Below are 23,537 nucleotides of genomic sequence, written 5' to 3'. Positions count from 1 at the left end.
CTCTACAGGTAGTGGGGGCAGGTCCTTGTCTTTCTGCAGGAAGTGGGGGCAGGTCCTTGTCTCTCTACAGGTAGTGGGGGCAGGTCCTTGTCTCTCTACAGGTAGTGAGGGCAGGTCCTTGTCTCTCTACAGGTAGTGAGGGCAGGTCCTTTTCTCTCTACAGGTAGTGGGGGAAGGTCCTTGTCTCTCTACAGGTAGTGGGGGCAGGTCCTTTTCTCTCTACAGGTAGTGGGGGAAGGTCCTTGTCTCTCTACAGGTAGTGTGGGCAGGTCCTTGTCTTTCTACAGGTAGTGGGGGCAGGTCCTTGTCTCTCTACAGGTAGTGGGGGCTGGTCCTTGTCTTTCTGCAGGAAGTGGGGGCAGGTCCTTGTCTCTCTACAGGTAGTGGGGGCAGGTCCTTGTCTCTCTACAGGTAGTGGGCGCAGGTCCTTGTCTCTCTACAGGTAGTGGGGGCAGGTCCTTGTCTTTCTACAGGTAGTGGGGGCAGGTCCTTGTTTCTCTACAGGTAGTGGGGGCAGGTCCTTGTCTTTCTGCAGGAAGTGGGGGCAGGTCCCTGTCTCTCTACAGGTAGTGGGGGCAGGTCCTTGTCTCTCTACAGGTAGTGAGGGCAGGTCCTTTTCTCTCTACAGGTAGTGGGGGCAGGTCCTTGTCTCTCTACAGGTAGTGGGGGCAGGTCCTTGTCTTTCTACAGGTAGTGAGGGCAGGTCCTTGTCTCGCTACAGGTTGTGAGGGCAGGTCCTTTTCTCTCTACAGGTAGTGGGGGAAGGTCCTTGTCTCTCTACAGGTTGTGAGGGCAGGTCTTTTCTCTCTACAGGTAGTGAGGGCAGGTCCTTTTCTCTCTACAGGTAGTGGGGGCAGGTCCTTGTCTCTCTACAGGTAGTGAGGGCAGGTCCTTGTCTCTCTACAGGTAGTGAGGGCAGGTCCTTGTCTCTCTACAGGTTGTGAGGGCAGGTCTTTTCTCTCTACAGGTAGTGGGGGCAGGTCCTTGTCTCTCTACAGGTAGTGTGGGCAGGTCCTTGTCTTTCTACAGGTAGTGGGGGCAGGTCCTTGTCTCTCTACAGGTAGTGGGGGCAGGTCCTTGTCTTTCTGCAGGAAGTGGGGGCAGGTCCTTGTCTCTCTACAGGTAGTGGGGGCAGGTCCTTGTCTCTCTACAGGTAGTGGGCGCAGGTCCTTGTCTCTCTACAGGTAGTGGGGGCAGGTCCTTGTTTCTCTACAGGTAGTGGGGGCAGGTCCTTGTCTTTCTGCAGGAAGTGGGGGCAGGTCCCTGTCTCTCTACAGGTAGTGGGGGCAGGTCCTTGTCTCTCTACAGGTAGTGGGGGCAGGTCCTTGTCTTTCTACAGGTAGTGGGGGCAGGTCCTTGTCTCTCTACAGGTAGTGAGGGCAGGTCCTTTTCTCTCTAAAGGTAGTGGGGACAGGTCCTTGTCTCTCTACAGGTAGTGGGGGCAGGTCCTTGTCTCTCTACAGGTAGTGGGGGCAGGTCCTTGTCTTTCTACAGGTAGTGAGGGCAGGTCCTTGTCTCTCTACAGGTAGTGAGGGCAGGTCCTTTTCTCTCTAAAGGTAGTGGGGACAGGTCCTTGTCTCTCTACAGGTAGTGGGGACAGGTCCTTGTCTCTCTACTGGTAGTGGGGGCAGGTCCTTGTCTCTCTACAGGTAGTGAGGGCAGGTCCTTTTCTCTCTAAAGGTAGTGGGGACAGGTCCTTGTCTCTCTACAGGTAGTGGGGGCAGGTCCTTGTCTTTCTACAGGTAGTGGGGGCAGGTCCTTGTCTCTCTACAGGTAGTGGGGGCAGGTCCTTGTCTTTCTACAGGTAGTGGGGACAGGTCCTTGTCTCTCTACAGGTAGTGGGGGCAGGTCCTTGTCTCTCTACAGGTAGTGAGGGCAGGTCCTTTTCTCTCTAAAGGTAGTGGGGACAGGTCCTTGTCTCTCTACAGGTAGTGGGGGCAGGTCCTTGTCTTTCTACAGGTAGTGGGGGCAGGTCCTTGTCTCTCTAAAGGTAGTGGGGACAGGTCCTTGTCTCTCTAAAGGTAGTGGGGGCAGGTCCTTGTCTCTCTACAGGTAGTGGGGGCAGGTCCTTGTCTCTCTACAGGTAGTGGGGACAGGTCCTTGTCTCTCTAAAGGAAGTGGGGGCAGGTCCTTGTCTCTCTACAGGTAGTGGGGGCAGGTCCTTGTCTCTCTAAAGGTAGTGGGGGCAGGTCCTTGTCTCTCTACAGGTAGTGGGGGCAGGTCCTTGTCTCTCTACAGGTAGTGGGGACAGGTCCTTGTCTCTCTAAAGGAAGTGGGGGCAGGTCCTTGTCTCTCTACAGGTAGTGGGGGCAGGTCCTTGTCTCTCTACAGGTTGTGAGGGCAGGTCCTTGTCTTTCTACAGGTAGTGGGGGCAGGTCCTTGTCTTTCTACAGGTAGTGGGGGCATGTCCTTGTCTCTCTACAGGTAGTGGGGGCAGGTCCTTGTCTCTTTACAGGTAGTGGGGGCAGGTCCTTGTCTCTCTACAGGTAGTGGACACAGGTCCTTGTCTCTCTAGTTTCTTGTCTAGGAGGGACATTGAGGAGCTGTCAATCAGGCTATATGGAAGGAGATCCACCAATAGCAGGGAGGAGGGACACTGAGGAGCTGTCAGTCAAAATAAAACATATATATATTTGTTGTGCCCTTTACATCTGTACTGTGAAGATATAAAATTATGGAAAACAGTTCAAGAAAAAAAAGTGAGAATTTATTTTTCCGCATCCCCCTAAAAAGTCCAATAGAAAGCAAGTAAAATGCCGTATGGTCTCTAAAATGGCCAAAAATAGCACCAATAAAAACTACGGCTCAGCACACACAAAAAACAATTGGTCACACAGCTCCACGGATGGAAAAACATAAAAGTTTCTGGTCTCGAAAAATAGCGACACAAACCGAATGTACTGTTCTTAGGAAGCTCAGAAATGACCACATATATATATATATACAGTATATATTTGGTGATTACAGACTCATGGTTCCAACTAATATTTATCACACACTAATGCTGCCATAGGAAGGGTTAATAGAACAACAATTAGTTAAATCCCTTCTTTCTAGTTTGTCAAAAAGTGATGGAAAAACTCATCCATTCACCATTCACTTCAATGCTGGGGACTGAGGGGAACCTCAGAGTTCAGGGTCTTTGGACAGAGGAGCTGGAGCTGCCTCAGAAAAAAAGGGTCTTTCCAAGGTCTTTAGACTCCAATTCTCCACCATTGCAAAAATACAACTCCCATCATGCAGCGGGGTTTGGTTCATGCTGGGAGTCCGTAGTTCTGCCGGCTGACTGTGTATAACTCTGCGCTACATGAGCGCCCTCTGCCGGTAGATCAGCGGTACAGTCGCCGCGTTCCCGCTCACATGTTTACAATTGGTTGCTAAGATACAGGAGACATCACTTCCGGAGTCGGCGTTGCCCGGTAACCGAGCGCTGTGTCCCGGGCTCGGATGGTCTGAGGACAACGGAGCTTCCCCCCGGTAGTGACGGTAATAATCGTGAGCACCACTGTCGTGTAAACCAGGGTCTGGAACTACAACCCCCAGCATGGCTTCCTTCTGTTTGCACATGCTGGTATTTGTAGTTCTACAGGAAATGGGAGCTAATTAGTAGATTTACTAGGATATAATTGATGGAAAAATAACACCGGTTGTGACTAACGTGTTACAGTGATGGAATTGGAGCCTAAAATGGCGTCCTCCTCATTGCCACATTAGTCGCGTCCTCCATTTTTGACGCGTTTCCCCCCTGGTTGTCGGCTTCATCTTTCTCCAGAGAATAGTCAGTGTTTGTCATCTCCTCCTTGTTTCCGTAGACAAGGAGCCGCCATGTTGCTGAGTCAGAGGAGCAGACCCCGCTGCCGGGAGGTGACCGGCCCGGCCCCCCACAACGTGGCTGTGGTAAGTTACCAGTACGGGGTCCGATAATGGGCGGGGGGGCTTCCTACACCCGGACCCCCAGCGTGGTCACTGGTGGAGGCGTGGTGATGTTCCGTGTATGGCGATGTATTCTGGTCACCTTATGGCGGTGGTATTAGGGCGCTGCATGGCACCGCGCTTGGTTCTGTATGATGATGCCCCCCACCCAGTACGGTGCCACACAAATATGTCCCAAGTGCTGCCCACATATTTACATGCCCCCACACGGTATAATGCCCCCCACACAGTACAATGGTACAATGCTCTCATACTGCCCCCCACACATTATAATTGTCTCAGTGCCCCCCACACAGTACAGTGCCCCCACACATTATGATGTCTGTAGTGCCTGCCACATTGCCTCCACACAGTATGCTGTCCTCATAGTGCCCCCCTTACCCATATTAAATGCCGCAGTGTCCCCCTATACATTATGATGTTCCGGGTCCAAGTGCCCCTCATCTATTATTAATCCTCCAGTGCCCACCCAGACATGATTTCCCCACACAGTACACTTCCCACACACTTCTCTCCAAACATTATGATGCTTTCAGTGACCCCTCACAGTATAACACCCCCACACATTATGATGTCCCCAGTGCCCCCCACATACATTACACTCCCCCACATTGCCCCTCCACACATTATGATGTCCCCAGTGCCACCCACATACATTACTGTAGACATACATTAGACTCCCCCACATTGCCCCTCCACACATTATGTCCACAGTGCCCCCCACATGCATTAGACTCCCCCACATTGCCCCTCCACACATTATGTCCACAGTGCCCCCCATATGCATTAGACTCCCCCACATTGCCCCTCCACACATTATGTCCCCAGTGCCCCCCACATGCATTAGACTCCCCCACATTGCCCCTCCACACATTATGTCCACAGTGCCCCCCACATGCATTAGACTCCCCCACATTGCCCCTCCACACATTATGTCCCCAGTGCCCCCCACATGCATTAGACTCCCCCACATTGCCCCTCCAGACATTATGTCCCCAGTGCTCCCTACATGCATTAGACTCCCCCACATTGCCCCTCCACACATTATGTCACCAGTGCTCCCTACATACATTAGACTCCCCCACATTGCCCCTCCACACATTATGTCCCCAGTGCCCCCCACATGCATTAGACTCCCCCACATTGCCCCTCCACACATTATGTCCCCAGTGCTCCCTACATGCATTAGACTCCCCCACATTGCCCCTCCACACATTATGTCACCAGTGCTCCCTACATACATTAGACTCCCCCACATTGCCCCTCCACACATTATGTCCCCAGTGCCCCCCACATGCATTAGACTCCCCCACATTGCCCCTCCACACATTATGTCCCCAGTGCTCCCTACATACATTAGACTCCCCCACATTGCCCCTCCACACATTATGTCCCCTGTGCTCCCTACATGCATTAGACTCCCCCACATTGCCCCTCCACACATTATGTCCCCAGTGCCCCCTACATGCATTAGACTCCCCCACATTGCCCCTCCACACATTATGTCCCCAGTGCTCCCTACATACATTAGACTCCCCCACATTGCCCCTCCACACATTATGTCCCCTGTGCTCCCTACATGCATTAGACTCTCCCACATTGCCCCTCCACACATTATGTCCCCAGTGCCCCCTACATGCATTAGACTCCCCCACATTGCCCCTCCACACATTATGTCCCCAGTGCCCCCTACATGCATTAGACTCTCCCACATTGCCCCTCCACACATTATGATGTCCACTGTTAGGAGTCAGGTTCCTGCGTCTGCTCTGCAGGAATCCAGACGCTCACATTCTGCGGTCTCTTGCTCTTTATCTACCGCAGAGGAGATAGCCTTGCAGCTAGTCTCTCCAGGGGCTCAGTCCCTCTGTCCTCCTACTGAGCATGCTCATGAGACGGTTTCCCATTGGAGAACGGGAGTCATGTGCTCAGGTCCTGCTCCAGATCTCATTGGTCCATCTTGGAGATCTGGAAGCTTCCGGAAGGTCCCGGCTGCTATTAAAAGCGCGCATGGCCATTCCGCCATGCGCTAGTATAGACTATACTGCTATGTGTGAATGGTGACGGATGTATGATTCTGGTGACTGACTTCTTATGAAACCCCTTCCCTCTGATATTACGCATGTGGATAGGGAATTAGTTCAGTAGTCTGCGCCAGTCGGTGGCAAGCCTTAGGCCACTGTGCACACCGCACCTCTGCGCTAGCGTCCGACATTGCACCTGCTTTGTAGCTGTGTCGTCCAGCGGCAGTGTCCTGCACCGCGCTGCAGCCCTCCTTGGCGTTCGCAGTAGCGAGGCTGCACACGCGGTAGGTCTAGACGGACGCAGCTCCTCTGTCTTAAGTCCTGCTCCTGTGACCTTATACTGTGTGTACATTTACCTGAGGCCTGTGACTCTAACAGGCTCAGCCTTTTTGTATGTTTTTGTTGCGGCGCCTCTGTGTGTGAACAGCACCCGCTCTGCGCACTTCGGGTGAAGTTGAACCCATACGATTATATCGCCATATTGCTCGTCTGTCATTACCTAGCAGCGGTGTAACACCTACTGCACGGTGGACCCCGAGCGGCGAACGCACTTTATTATTAATTTTATTTAGTGCGTTCCGCCGTTCCTAACAGTCCACAGTGCCCCCCACATACATTAGACTCCTCCACATTGCCCCTCCACACAGTATGATGTCCCCAGTGCCCCCACATACATTAGTAACATAGTTATTAAGGTTGAAGGAAGACTTTAACTCCATCTAGTCCAACCCATATCCTATCCTAACCTGCCCTAACATGTTGATCCAGAGGAAGGCAAAAAAAAACCATGTGGCAAACAGTAAGCTTCACATAGGGGAAAAGAATTCATTCCCGACTCCACATACGGCAATCAGACTAGCTGCCTGGATCAACGCAATATTAAGGAAACTAGTGTATATACCCTGTAATATTATACTTTTCAAGAAAGGCATCCAGTCCCTTCTTAAATTTTAGTAGGGAATCACTCATTACAACATCATATGGCAGAGAGTTCCATAGTCTCACTGCTCTTACAGTAAAGAATCAGCGTCTGTGAGTATGCTTAAACCTTCTTTCCTCCAGACGTAGAGGATGCCCCCTTGTCCCCGTCACAGGTCTAAGAGCAAAAAGATCATTAGATAGGTCTTGGTATTGTCCCCGCCACATTGCCCCTCCACACATTATGATGTTCCCAGTGCCCCCAACATACATTAGACTCCCCCACATTGCCCTTCCACACATTATGATGTCCCCAGTGCTCCTCACATACATTACATTCCACCACATTGCCCCTCCACACATTATGATGTCCTCAGTGTCCCCCACATACATTAGACTCCGCCACATTGCCCCTCCACACATTATGATGTCCCCAGTGCCCCCCACATACATAAGACTCCACCACATTGCACCTCCACACATTATGACGTCCTCAGTGCCCCCCACATACATTACACTCCCCCACACATTATGATGTCCACAGTGCCACCTACATACATTAAACTCCCCAACATTGCCCCTCCACTCATTATGATGTCCCCAGTGCCCCCTACATACATTGGACTCCCCCACATTGCCCCTCCATGCACATTATGATGTCCCCAGTGCCCACAACATGCAATAGACTCCCCCACATTGCCCCTCCATGCACATTATGATGTCCACAGTGCCCCCCATACATTAGACTCCCCCACATTGCCCCTTCACACATTATGATGTCCCCTGTGCCCCCCACATACATAACACTCCCCCACATTGCCCCTCCACACATTATGATGTCCACAATGCCCTCTACATACATTAGACTCCCCCACATTGCCCCTCCACACATTATAATGTCCACAGTGCCCCCAACATACATTACACTCCCCCACATTGCCCCTCCACACATTATGACATCCACAGTCCCCCCTACATACATTAGACACCCCCACATTGCCCTTCCACACATTATGATGTCCTCAGTGCCCCCCACATAAATTAGACTCCACCACATTGCCCCTCCACACATTATGATGTCCACAGTGCCCCTACATACATTAGACTCCCCCACAAAGCCCCTCCACACATTATGATGTCCACAGTGCCCCCTACATACATTAGACTCCCCGCATTGCCCCGCCACACATTATGATGTCCACAGTGCCCTCTACATACATTCGACTCCCCCACATTGCCCCTCCACACATTATAATGTCCACAGTGCCACCCACATAGACTCCCTCACATTGCCCCTCCACACATTATGACGTCCACAGTACCCCCTGCATACATTAGACTCCCCCACATTGCCCTTCCAAACATTATGATGTCCACAATGCCCTCTACATACATTAGACTCCCCCACATTGCCCCTCCACACATTATGATGTCCACAGTGCCTCCTACATACAATAGACTCCCCCACATTGCCCCTCCACACATTATAATGTCCACAGTGCCCCAACATACATTACACTCCCCCACATTGCCCCTCCACACATTATGACATCCACAGTACCCCCTACATACATTAGACTCCCCCACATTGCCCTTCCACACATGATGATGTCCTCAGTGCCCCCGACATAAATTAGATTCCGCCACATTGCCCCTCCACACATTATGACGTCCACAGTGCCCCCTACATACATTAGACTCCGCCACATTGCCCCTCCACACATTATGATGTCCAAAGTGCCCCCCACATACATTAGACTCCACCACATTGCCCCTCCACACATTATGTTGTCCCCAGTCCCCCCTACATACGTTAGACTCCCCCACAAAGCCCCTCCACACATTATGATGTCCACAGTGCCAACTACATACATTAGACTCCCCCACATTGTCCCGCCACACATTATGATGTCCACAGTGCCACCCACATAAACACCCTCACATTGCCCCACAACACATTATGACGTCCACAGTACCCCTACATACATTAGACTCCCCCACATTGCCCTTCCAAACATTATTATGTCCACAGTGACCCCACATACATTAGACTCTGCCAAATTGCCCATCCACACATTATGATGTCCCCAGTCCCCCTACATACATTAGACTCTCCCACATTGCCTCTCCACACATTATGATGTCCCCAGTCCCCCCTACATACATTAGACTCCCCCACATTGCCCCTCCACACACTATGTTGTCCCCAGTCCCCCCTACATATATTAGACTCCCCCACATTGCCCCGCCACACATTATGATGTCCCCAGTGCCCCCCACATACATTACACTCCCCCACATTGCCCCTCCACACATTATGATGTCCACAGTGTCCTCTACATACATTAGACCCCCCCACATTGCCCCTCCACACATTATGATGTCCACAGTGCCCCCTACATACATTGGACTCCCCCACATTGCCCCTCCACACATTATGATGTCCAAAGTGCCCCCCACATACATTACACTCCCCCACATTTTCCCTCCACACATTATGATGTCCACAGTGCCCTCTACATACATTCTACTCCCCCACATTGCCCCTTCACACACATTATGATGTCCCCAGTGCCCCCCACATACATTAGACATACATTAGACTCCCCCACATTGCCCCTCCACACATTATGTCCCCAATGCCCCCCACATGCATTAGACTCTCCCACATTGCCCCTCCGCACATTATGATGTACCCAGTGCCCCCCACATACATTAGACTCCCCCACATTGCCCCTCCACACATTATGTCCCCAATGCCCCCCACATGCATTAGACTCTCCCACATTGCCCCTCCGCACATTATGATGTACCCAGTGCCCCCCACATACATTACACTCTCCCACATTGCCTCTCCACACATTATGATGTCCCCAGTCCCCCCTACATACATTAGACTCCCCCACATTACCCCTCCACACACTATGATGTCCCCAGTCCCCCCTACATATATTAGACTCCCCCACATTGCCCCGCCACACATTATGATGTCCCCAGTGCCCCCCACATACATTACACTCCCCCACATTGCCCCTCCACACATTATGATGTCCACAGTGTCCTCTACATACATTAGACCCCCCCACATTGCCCCTCCACACATTATGATGTCCACAGTGCCCCCTACATACATTGGACTCCCCCACATTGCCCCTCCACACATTATGATGTCCAAAGTGCCCCCCACATACATTACACTCCCCCACATTTTCCCTCCACACATTATGATGTCCACAGTGCCCTCTACATACATTCGACTCCCCCACATTGCCCCTTCACACACATTATGATGTCCCCAGTGCCCCCCACATACATTAGACATACATTAGACTCCCCCACATTGCCCCTCCACACATTATGTCCCCAATGCCCCCCACATGCATTAGACTCTCCCACATTGCCCCTCCGCACATTATGATGTACCCAGTTCCCCCCACATACATTACACTCTCCCACATTGCCCCTCCACACATTATGTCTACAGTGCCCCCCAACATACATTAGACTCCCCCACATTGCCCCTCCACACATTATGATGTCCACAGTGCCCCCTACATACATTACACTCCCCCACATTGCCCCTCCACACATTATGGTGTACTCAGTGCCCCCCACATACATTAGACTCCGCCACATCGCCCCTCCACACATTATGATGTCCACAGTGCCACCTACATACATTAGACTCCCCCACATTGCCCCTCCATGCACATTATGATGTCCCCAGTGCCGCCAACATACATTAAACTTCCCAACATTGCCCCTCCACTCATTATGATGTCCCCAGTGCCCCCTACATACATTAGACTCCCCCACATTACCCCTCCATGCACATTATGATGTCCCCAGTGCCGCCAACATACAAAAGACTCCCTCACATTGCCCTTCAACACATTATGATGTCCCCAGTGCCCCCCACATACATTAGACTCCCCCACATTGCCCCTCCACACATTATGATGTCCCCATTGTCCCCCACATACATTAGACTCCGCCACATTGCCCCTCCACACATTATGATGTTCCCAGTGCCCCCCAGATAAGACTCCGCCACATTGCACCTCCACACATTATGATGTCACCAGTGCCACCTACATACATTAAACTCACCAACATTGCCCCTCCACTCATTATGATGTCCCCAGTGCCCCCTACATATATTGGACTTCCCCACATTTCCCCTCCATGCACATTATTATGTCCCCAGTGCACTCAACATACATTAGACTCCCCCACATTGCCCCTCCATGCACATTATGATGTCCACAGTGCCCCCAACATACATTTCACTTCCCCACGTTGCCCCTCCACACATTATGATGTCCACAGTGCCCCCCACATACATTAGACTCCCCCACATTGCCCCGCCACACATTATGATGTCCCCAGTGCCCCCCACATACATTACACTCCCCCACATTGCCCCTCCACACATTATGATGTCCACAGTGCCCTCTAAATACATTAGACTCCCCCACATTGCCCGTCTACACATTATGATGTCCACAGTGCCCCCTATATACATTAGACTCCCCCACATTGCCCCTCCACACATTATGATGTCCCCAGTGCCCCTCACATACATTACACTCCCCCTCATTGCCCCTCCACACATTATGATGTCCACAATGCCCCCACATACATTAGACTCCCCCACATTGCCCCGCCACACATTATGATGTCCCCAGTGCCCCCTCATACATTACACTCTCCCCCATTGCCCCTCCACACATAATGATGTCAACAGTGCCCCCTACATACATTAGACTCCTCCACATTGCCCCTCCACACATTATGATGTCCACAGTGCCCCCTACATACTTTAGACTCCCCCACATTGCCGCTCCACACATTATGATGTCCCCAGTGCCCCACACATACATTACACTCCCCCACATTGCCCCTCCACACATGATGTCCACAGGGCCCTCTACATACATTAGAGTCCCCCACATTGCCCCTCCACACATTATGATGTCCACAGTGCCCCCTACATACAATAGACTGCCCCACATTGCCCCTCCACACATTATGATGTCCACAATGCCCCCCACATACATTACACTCCCCCACATTGCCCCTCCACACATTATGATGTCGCCAGTGCCTTCTACATACATTAGACTCCCCCACATTGCCCCTCCATACACATTATGATGTTCCCAGTGCCCCAACATACATTAGATTCCCCCATATTGCCCCTCCATGCACATTATGACGTCCCCAGTGCCGCCAACATACATTAGACTCCCCCACATTGCCCCTCCACACATTATGATGTCCCCAGTGTCCCCCACATACATTAGACTCCCCCACATTGCCCCTCCACACATTATGATGTCCCCAGTGTCCCCCAGATACATTAGACTCCCCCACATTGCCCCTCCACACATTATGATGTCCCCTGTGCCCCCCACATACATAAGACTGCCACATTGCACCTCCACACATTATGATGTCCCCAGTGCCCCCCACATACATTACACTCCCCCACATTTCCCCTCCTCTCATTATGATGTCCACAGTGCCATCTACATACATTAAACTCCCCAACATTGCCCCTCCACTCATTATGATGTCCCCAGTGCCCCCTACATACATTGGACTCCCCCACATTGCCCCTCCATGCACATTATGATGTCCCCAGTGCCCCCAACATATATTAGACTCCCCCACATTGCCCCGCCATGCACAATATGATGTCCACAGAGCCCCCAACATATATTGCCCCTCCACACATTATGATGTCCCCAGTGCCCCCCACATACATTACTCAAAAAATTTTTGGCACTCAACTCGTTGCAAAGATGAAGAATTTTTATTTGCAGTCACAAATATAGACGTTTCGGCTGTATCAACTAGCCTTCATCAGTAAACAAGACTGCTCCTATCTCTATGATGTTCTGGACATTATATTGTATGACCAATAGTAAATAAGGTGCTATTGGAGGTGATACCATCCACCATGTAAGAACTGGTATATAAACCTGTAGATTTCAAAGAGAAGGGGTAGTAGAGAAATATTCCAAACGAGATCATATACAGCATTATTAGATCTGTGACTTTGAAAAGCTCCAAAGGTTGCACCAACCAGAAGTTGGCATAAACATCCTATGGCTATGCCTGAAGGGAATTGTCCCAAAGGGGATTACTTGTGGGATTGTTAAATCCTGTGACTCATAGAAAACTCCAATTTCGTGCTGTAAGAACAGCAGCTGGCTGTAGTTTCAAATGTCTGTCATTGGTGGGTGGCAGCAGGATCTGTGTGAACATGGCATCCACGGCATTATGATGTCCACAGTGCCCCCTACATATATTAGACTACCCCACATTGCCCCTCCACACATTATGATGTCCACAGTGCCCCCTACATACATTACACTCCCCCACATTGCCCCTCCACAAACTATGATGTCCACAGTGCCCCCTACATACATTAGACTCCCCCACATTGCCCCTCCACACATTATGATGTCCCCAGTGCCCCCAACATACATTAGACTCCCCCACATTCCCCCTCCATGCACATTATGATGTCCACAGTGCCCCCAACATACATTAGACTCCCCCACATTGCCCCTCCACACATTATGATGTCCCCAGTGCCCCCACATACATTACACTCCCCCACATTGCCCCTCCACACATTATGATGTCCACAGTGCCCCCCACATACATTAGACTCCCCCACATTGCCCCGCCACACATTATGATGTCCCCAGTGCCCCCCACATACATTACACTCCCCCACATTGCCCTTCCACACATTGTGATGTCCACAGTGCCCCCTACATACATTAGACTCACCCACATTGCCCCTCCATACATTATGATGTCCACAGTGCCCCCTACATACATTAGACTCCCCAACATTGCCCCTCCACACATTATGATGTCCACAGTCCCCCCTACATACATTAGACTCACCCACATTGCCCCTCCACACATTATGATGTCCGCAGTGCCCCCTACATACATTACACTCCCCCACATTGCCCCTCCTCACATTATGATGTCAACAGTGCCCCCTACATAAATTAGACTCCCCCACATTGCCGCTCCACACATTATGATGTCCACAGTGCCCCCTACATACATTGGACTCCCCCACATTGCCACTCCATGCACATTATGATGTCCCCAGTGCCCCCAACATACATTAGACTTCCCCACATTGCCCCTCCATGGACATTATGATGTCCTCAGTGCCCCGAACATACATTAGACTCCCCCACATTGCCCCTCCACACATTATGATGTCCCCAGTGCCCCCCACATACATTACACTCCCCCACATTGCCCCTCCACACATTATGATGTCCACAGTGCCACCCACATAGACTCCCCACATTGCCCCTCCACACATTATGACGTCCACAGTACCCCTACATACATTAGACTCCCCCACATTTCCCTTCCACACATTATGATGTCCACAGTGCCCCGCACATACATTAGACTCCGCCACATTGCCCCTCCACACATTATGACGTCCACAGTGCCCTCTACATACATTAGACTCCCCCACTTTGCCCTTCCACACATTATGATGTCCACAGTGCGCCACACATACATTAGACTCCGCCACATTGCCCCTCCACACATTATGATGTCTACAGTGCCCCCTACATACATTACACTCCCCCACATTGCCCCTCCACACATTATGATGTCCACAGTGCCCCCTACGTAAATTAGACTCCCCCACATTGCCCCTCCACACATTATGATGTCCACAGTGCCCCCTACATACATTGGACTCCCCCACATTGCCCCTCCATGCACATTATGATGTCCCCAGTGCCCCCAACATACATTAGACTCCCCCACATTGCCCCTCCATGCACATTATGATGTCCACAGTGCCCCCAACATACATTAGACTCCCCCACATTGCCCCTCCACACATTATGATGTCCCCAGTGCCCCCCACATACATTACACTCCCCCACATTGCCCCTCCACACATTATGATGTCCACAGTGCCCCCCACATACATTAGACTCCCCCACATTGCCCCGCCACACATTTTGATGTCCCCAGTGCCCCCCACATACATTACACTCCCCCACATTGCCCCTCCACACATTGTGATGTCCACAGTGCCCCCTACATACATTAGACTCCCCCACATTGCCCCTCCACACATTATGATGTCCACAGTGCCCCCTACATACATTAGACTCCCCCACATTGCCCTTCCACACATTATGATGTCCACAGTGCCCCCTACATACATTGGACTCCCCCACATTGCCCCTCCACACATTATGATGTCCACAGTGCCACCCACATAGACTCCCACACATTGCCCCTCCACACATTATGATGTCCACAGTGCCACCCACATAGACTCCCACACATTGCCCCTCCACACATTATGACATCCACAGTACCCCCTACATACATTAGACTCCCCCACATTGCCCCTCCACACATTATGATATCCACAGTGCCCCCTACATACATTAGACTCCCCCACATTGCCCCTCCACACATTATGATGTCCACAGTGCCACCCACATAGACTCCCACACATTGCCCCTCCACACATTATGACGTCCACAGCACCCCCTACATACATTAGACTCCCCCACATTGCCCTTCCACACATTATGATGTCCACAGTGCCCCTCACATACATTAGACTCCGCCACATTTCCCCTCCACACATTATGACGTCCACAGTGCCCCCTACATACATTAGACTCCCCCACATTGCCCTTCCACACATTATGATGTCCACAGTGCCCCCCGCATACATTAGACTCCGCCACATTATCCCTCCACACATTATGATGTCCACAGTGCCCCCTACATACATTACACTCCCCCACATTGCCCCTCCACACATTATGATGTCCACAGTGCCCCCTACGTAAATTAGACTCCCCCACATTGCCCCTCCACACATTATGATGTCCACAGTGCCCCCTACATACATTGGACTCCCCCACATTGCCCCTCCATGCACATTATGATGTCCCCAGTGCCCCCAACATACATTAGACTCCCCTACATTGCCCCTCCATGCACATTATGATGTCCACAGTGCCCCCAACATACATTAGACACCCCCACATTGCCCCTCCACACATTATGATGTCCCCAGTGCCCCCCACATACATTACACTCCCCCACATTGCCCCTCCACACATTATGATGTCCACAGTGCCCCCCACATACATTGCCCCGCCACACATTATGTTGTCCCCAGTGCCCCCCACATACATTACACTCCCCCACATTGCCCCTCAACACATTATGATGTCCACAGTGCCCCCTACATACATTAGACTCCCTTACATTGCCCCTCCACACATTATGATGTCCCCAGTGCCCCCAACATAAATTAGACTCCCCCCACATTCCCCCTCCATGCACATTATGATGTCCACAGTGCCCACAACATACATTAGACTCCCCCACATTGCCCTTCCACACATTATGATGTCCACAGTCCCCTCTACATACATTCGACTCCCCTACATTGCCCTTCCACACGTTATGATGTCTACAGTGCCACCAACATACATTAGACTCCCCCCACATTCCCCCTCCATGCACATTATGATGTCCACAGTGCCCCCAACATACATTAGACTCCCCCCCATTGCCCCTCCACACATTATGATGTCCACAGTGCCCTCTACATACATTTGAATCCCCCACATTGCCCCTCCACACATTATGATGTCCACAGTGCCCCTACATACCTTAGACTCCCCCACATTGCCCCTCCACACATTATGATGTCCATAGTGCCCCCCACATACATTACACTCCCCCACATTGCCCCTCCACACATTATGATGTCCAGAGTGCCCTCTACATACATTCGACTCCCCCACATTGCCCTCCACACATTATGATGTCCACAGTGCCACCCACATAGACTCCCCCACATTGCCCCTCCACACTTTATGATATCCAAAGTACCCCCTACATACATTAGACTCCCCCACATTGCCAATCCACACATTATGATGTCCACAGTGCCCCCCACATACATTAGAATCTGCCACATTGCCCCTCCACACATTATGACGTCCACAGTGTCCCCTACATACGTTAGACTCCCCCACATTGCCCCTGCACACATTATGATGTCCCCAGTCCCCCCTACATACATTAGACTCCCCCACATTGCCCCTCCACACATTATGATGTCCCCAGTCCCCCCTACATACATTAGACTCCCCCCACATTGCCCCTCCACACATTATGATGTCCACAGTGCCACCCACATACTTTAGACATTTTGTCGTTCAAGTTTATGATCAGGTCCAGATGTGAATGGATCAGTTCCAGGTATTTAAAGGTAAGTATTTAATGGGATTGTCCAATATAAACAACCTGTTACCTCTCCACAGGATAGTTTCTAACTTACTGATCGGTGGCGGTCAAACCATCGGGACCTTCATGGAGCGGCATATGCTCAACCACCGCTCTATTCATTCTCTATGGGATTCGGGGGGTTTTGACAGCCCCATAGAGAATGAATGGAGCAGTGGTCGGGCATCCAACCTGCACCTTAATTCCGTAACGGGGCTAAAAATTCCCCTGATCTGCAGATTTGTGCAGATTCTAGCGATCGAACCCCTGACGATCAGTAAGTTATGACTTATCCTGCGGATAGGTGATGACTTGTTTACACTGGACGAACCCTCCAGAATATGGTGTAATTAGTCTCAGCAAAAACTATTCTACTCTATACAGAGAGCCAAGTTTCCTTCCAGCCGACCTCATGACTACATTATCCTGGAGAGAAGACGTCAGGACGATCTCCGGGAGCAGATGCTGGCCTTCACCAAGGACATAGACTTCGAGGGCATGAAGAACAAATGGGAGAGGACGACAGACCACAAGATCCTGCACAACAGGGTCCAGAGGAAAGTCTATGAGACCATGGAGGACTACCGAATGCAGATAGAGGAGCGGAGAGACAGGTGGGCACTGCTGGATTTGGGCTCAAGCAGACGTCCGTGCAAATCGGTCCAAGTGCGAACTGGCCTCAGCTGATGCCCCAAGCGTCACAGCTTCATATAGGTCTACGAGGATGTGACACTCGGGTTGGGAGAGCCGCGGCCAGTTCGTGCTTGGGTCGATTTGCACGGAAGTTTTCATGGTACAAAATGGGGATGTATAAACTCATTCTCAGGAAACGTATAGCAGTCAGTTACAGACCCCCCATAATAATGTCATACCCGTCGATTAAAATGTCAAAGTACCGCCTTGTAAACCACAGGGAGGCTGAATTCACACTGTCTGCACCGGTCCGTGGAAAAGTTAAAGGTATCCATAACCAAAGTGGTCCGCGGGGCTGATATACCTCATCATGCTTTATTCAGCCATGTTGAATATCGCATGTCCGGCATGTGCCTGTAACAGCAGCGGCCGGAGCCAGCTCTGATTGCTGCTGGAAACCATTTATATACCGCAGTCAATGGCTGACAGCGGCATTAAAACTGGATAAATTGTTGGTCACCCATCGCTTCTCGCCCACGTGTAACGCTGTCTTGCTGGTGACCATATTGAGCCTCCTATGAAGTCCAGCCCGACAGACGGGCGTCATAAGAGAATGGCAATTTAGCTATGTACTGGAGTACAGTAGTACAATCAATGACGTGATTGCGACAGGCTCAAGACCTCTAAAAAAAATAAGAAAATAAATTCAAAATATATATTTTTTTAATAATATAAAAATAAATACAGAAGCTTAAATCACCTTTTTTCCCATTTAAAAAATAAAAAGCAAAAAGAAAGAAATATATTTGGTTCGATTCGATTTATGAAAATATAAAATTATTTAAACCATACGTCAAACGTGGAAGAGATAAATGGAACGTCAGAAAAGCGATAAAAAACGATCATAACGTAAAAAATGGTATCAATAAAGCCAGCAACTGGGCGTGCAAAAAACAAAACCAATCCCTCATTCACTTCTTTTGACAAAATAAAAAGTTACAAGTCTCCAAAATTAACTTCACAAACCAAATTGTTTACCAAAGTTCATCATTTTATTTGACCTCTAAAATATACATAAAAATAAATATACAAGTTTGGTGTCGCTCCGCTTGTACAGACCTTAGAAGAATCTTGTTACCGGGTCATTTTTAATGCGCAATGAACGCTGAACCCCCCAAAAAATGAAAACATTTATTTTTTCATCATTTTACTGCACTTGGATTTCTTTTTCCAGTTTTCCAGTACATTATATGGTAAAGTGAATGGTGTCATTCAAAACTACAACTCGTCCCGCAAAAAAAAAAAAAAAACATCGTACGGCGATGCACATTATGTCGGAGATATTTGTCGTGTGGATTTCTAAGTGCCTTCAAAATAGGTAACTGTTTGCTTTTTTAAACAGGGCTTTTCTGAAACCAGAAAACTTCTAGAAGCTAGCTTCCATTGAATGATCTTGATCCCTGTGCCGATGGGATACTGGGGGCCAAGTAAAGACCCTCTTCTGCGCCATCTTTTTACTCCCATCAATTCCTCAATTGACTTTTTTTTGCCCATCTCAGGGCAGTTTCACACGTCAGTGTCTCCGGTAAGTGTAGTGACAGTTTTCTCACGTACCGGAGACACTGACACACGTAGACCCATTCTATCCCTGGGCTGTGGGGTACTCGGTACCGGGCCGGTGTCGGCGGGATGTGTCACAGCATCGGTGTCCCGGTCCGTGGCCCTGGGCGCCCAATTAATAGGGGAAGTTGAGTGGTGGAATGTAGTTAATGGAATAGTTCGTGACGCCACCTGTGGTGTTCGGCAAGTGAGATGTTAAGCCGACACTGCATGCAGATCCACTGGGACTGATGGTATGGTACAGCAAAGATGTAAAAGCTCCCCACAGGTGAAGCTGTAGTCCCAGGGCAGTGTAGATGTGGTTGGCACGGGGATGTAGCAGTGCTGGAAGGGTAGGAGGCAGACAAAGACACAGCAGGGTGCAATTTCTGTACCTTTACTTGATAAATGCAGTCCAGGGTCCTGATTACAGATGGTACTGGAGCAGGCTAGCCTGGAAGCAGCTCAGGGGTTCTCTCTCAGCAGATGGGTTGTGCAGTCTCCTTCTTAGCGCCTTTAAGGGTGAGGTACTCCTAGTACTGAGTAACACTGAAGTTCCTGCTAATTCTATTCTACTAGCCCTCCTCGTATGGCAGACAGCTGTAGCCGCTATTCCTCTCTTGGCTCACTCCGTGCTGTTGTGCCTCCGAGTCTTAGATGGGAGTAGGGCATTTACAGCCTCCTACTCCTCTGGTGTCTGTTGCAGGACCATTAGTATCCATACAACCGTGGAGACCAGGCTCCAGTTCATGCGCTCTCACTGTGAGGGAGCTCTCTTTCCTCAGCTCAACCTCCAGCTTCTCTCCACATGTCTGCACACGTGGACCTCCTCACACTAACTGACCACTCCTTCCTCTTGGCCCTCAGAGAGCACTCCTCTCCTCAATTCCGGTTCAGAGTCCCCCCTGCTGGCCTGGAGTGGAACTGTGTTGCATGTATAGGTTAACTGCGAGAGAGACCCTTCACTGCTTCCAAGCATGACCTCACCCTCCCTGGAGGAAGGCAAAGCCACTTTGACGGCCATACTCCTGGGGGCGCCACATTCCCCCCTAGTGCAAGTCAGCACTCCTGGGCTGAACAAAACATGAAAACATATAACAAATATAGTTGTACAAGATTTTGAAAAATGAAAAATGTACAAAAACCACAAGCTCCAAAAACAGTCCTATGATGACAAGTCCAAGCATCAATGTCCATGGTCCATTCCTGGGCAAATGGTGAACTATATACAGATTGGTGACCACACAAGACCTGTGGTACAATGTCCATAAAACAAAACTGGCAAATTCCAAAGGAAACTCTTACAGGTTACCTGTAGGCACAAAACTTGAAAAACAGTTACATATATACACAATTTCAACATTTACATAAACTTAGCTAGATACGATATCTGATGGGTGGTATACCTTGTGTAGTACGGGTAGACCTGCGTAATACTGGTGTGGTGTGTAACGTACTGGATACACTACTGGTGGTTCTGCATGGCACAGGGATACTAGATTGTCTGTGAACTCTTAGACTCACCATGGGCATAACAGGTTCACCACTGGCAGTGTGAGGGTTCTCTGGCTCCACTGCTGGTGTGGCATCTGCTGCCTGATTTTCCTGATCTTCAGGATTTTCTTGAGTCACGTCTTCCTGTGCTACCAACTGGGGAAATGTCAACACTGGCACCACTATTGCATCATTTACTTTAGTCCAATATGCAGGGAATTATCCAAGTATGGTGCTGACCTTTTCTTCTTCTATGGGCTGGATGTTATCTTGTTCTTCCATTCTTTCTTTTAACTGGTCAGGACATAATTTCAAATGATCCCTTGATATTGCTGCTGAGGTTTCTCCTCCATCTTTCCTAATAAGACACACCTTGGTATTGTCAAAATTTGAGGGCAGAATGGTATAAGGTTCAGCTTCCCATTGATGATCCAGCTTATGCAGTCTTCTTTTCCTCTTGAGGACTTGTTCTCCTGGTGACAAGGGAACTGCAGGTGCATGCTGATTGTAGTGCCTTTCTTGCTTTTGTCTTGCCTGAGCTAGACTCTTTTCCACATATTCTTGTACTCTTCTGTACTGCTGTTGTCTTTTTGTATCCCAGTCAGCATCTGGGGATGTCACCTCAGGGGTAAGGACTCCCATGTCCAAATCAATAGGCAGTTTACCAGGCCTCGCTCTCATTAGGTAGGCTGGAGTACAGTTGGGGGAGTTCACTGGAATATGGTTGTAGAGGTCTACCAGATCTGGCAACTTTTCTGGCCACGGATTCCTCTCCTCCAAAGGCAAGGTCTTCAGCAGGTCAATCACTACCTGGTTCATCTTCTCACACATGCCATTGGTCTGTGGGTGATACGGTGTTGTCCGGATCTTCTTACAACAATACAAGTTACAGAATTCCTGGAACACTTCTGCCTCAAAGGCGGGACCTTGGTCTCTAAGCACTTGCTCAGGATATCCATGTGGTCTACAGAAGTGCTGTTGGAATGCTCTGGCTGCTGTCCTTGCTGTTTGATCTTTGACAGGCACAACTACCAGGAATCTTGAGTAGTGGTCCACAATGGTAAGAGCATAGATGTAGCCTGACCGGCTTGGAACCAGCTTCACATGGTCCAGGGCTACCAACTCAAGTGGCTGTTTGGTGATGATTGGCTGCAGAGGAGCCCTCTGGCTGTCTCGATCCTTTTTGTGCAGATTACATTGTCCACACTCCCGGCACCACCTCTCAATGGCTTTCCTCATACCAGCCCACTAAAACCTCCCGAGCAATGCTTCCAACTTCTTCCATCCGAAGTGTCCAGCTCCATTGTGGTATGCTTCCAGGACCATTGATGCCTCTCTCTTTGGAACTATCACCTGACAAACCAGCTCATGAGTGCGGGCATTGATACTCCTCTGACACAGCTTTCCTTCATAAATGAACAGCCGACCTCTTTCCTTCCACAACTGCTGGGTTTCTTCAGGAGCATTCGACTCTGGGCGTGAGTCAGCTTGGACAGTAGCTCCTTAGCTCCTTCACCAGGTGGACTGCGGGGTCATTATCCTGAGTTTCTGCCCAGTCATGATGGGGCAATGGATTTAGGGTGACCTCTTTCAAGCCAGACCGTCTGTTTCTCACTCCTTGAGCACGTTGGGCCGCAAGTGGCCGGTGGAAGGGAGGCAACTCTATTTCTTCAAGAGCCTCAGGGTCTTCTCCTGCATCTGGCAGATTAGGCATTCTGGATAGCGCATCAGCATTGGCATTCTTGTACCCTGCCCGGTACTTGATGGTAAACTCATAGTTAGACAGCCGAGCCATCAATCGATGTTCCAGTGCACCTAGTTTTGCAGTGTCCAAGTGAGTCAACGGGTTGTTGTCCGTGAAGATGGTAAATTTGGCTGAAGCTAGGTAATGCTTGAATCTCTCAGTCACAGCCCAGACTATGGCGAGGAACTCCAGCTTGAAGGAACTGTAGTTGTCTGGTTTCCTTTCAGTGGGACGAAGGTTCCTGCTGGCGTAGGAGATCACTCGTTCTTTGCCATTCTGTAGCTGCAACAGTACTGCTCCTAGTCCCACGTTGCTGACATCAGTGTACAACACAAAGGGTTTGTCATAATCTGGGTAGGCCAGAACTTCATCTCCTGTGAGAGCCATCTTCAATCTGGTGAAGGACGTCTCCAACTCCTCAGTCCATTCAAATGTGGAATTCTTCTGTTTGGTCTTCTTGGACTGCCCCACCAGAAGATTTTGCATACGAGTGGCTATTTCTGTAAAGCCTTTGATGAACCTTCGGTAGTAGCCTACCAACCCGAGGAATTGACGTACATCATGGAGGTTGCTGGGCTTTGGCCAGTCCCGGATGACTGTGACTTTGTCAGGATCTGGTGCCACACCTTCTGCACTCACTACATGTCCGAGGTACTGTACCTTGGGCTTCAGCAGGTGGCATTTGGAAGGCTCCACCTTTAGGCCAAAATTGGACAAGGCTTCAAACACCTCAGCCAGGTGCTTCAGATGATCTTCATAAGTCTTGGAGAAAACAGTGACATCATCAAGGTACAACAGGACTGTCTCAAAGTTCATGTGTCCCAGGCAGCACTCCATCAGCCGATGAAATGTTCCTG

General features: G+C 50.1%; 1 protein-coding gene across 2 annotated transcripts in view; it reads left to right on the top strand.

The window, feature by feature from the left end:
- Positions 1 to 23,537, top strand: part of CFAP53 (cilia and flagella associated protein 53) — a 63,105-nt gene that overhangs the window by 25,020 nt on the left and 14,548 nt on the right. The window contains exons 1-3 of one of the 2 annotated variants that reach the window (XM_073589755.1): positions 3,341 to 3,486; positions 3,813 to 3,897; positions 17,595 to 17,824. In XM_073589755.1, coding sequence (XP_073445856.1) covers positions 3,826 to 3,897; positions 17,595 to 17,824 — 302 coding nt within the window. In that variant the 5' untranslated portion in view covers positions 3,341 to 3,486; positions 3,813 to 3,825. Of the gene's footprint in view, positions 1 to 3,340; positions 3,487 to 3,812; positions 3,898 to 17,594; positions 17,825 to 23,537 lie in introns of those variants that run through there. The other variant, XM_073589756.1, reaches the window with a different exon arrangement.

The sequence above is a fragment of the Dendrobates tinctorius genome, unplaced genomic scaffold, assembly GCF_039654945.1.
Source record: "Dendrobates tinctorius isolate UK_male_01 unplaced genomic scaffold, ASM3965494v1 ptg000113l, whole genome shotgun sequence".
NCBI classification, from domain to species: Eukaryota; Metazoa; Chordata; class Amphibia; order Anura; family Dendrobatidae; genus Dendrobates; species Dendrobates tinctorius.
Note: the sequence above shows the minus strand (reverse complement) of the source record. Positions and strands in the feature narration are given on the sequence as shown.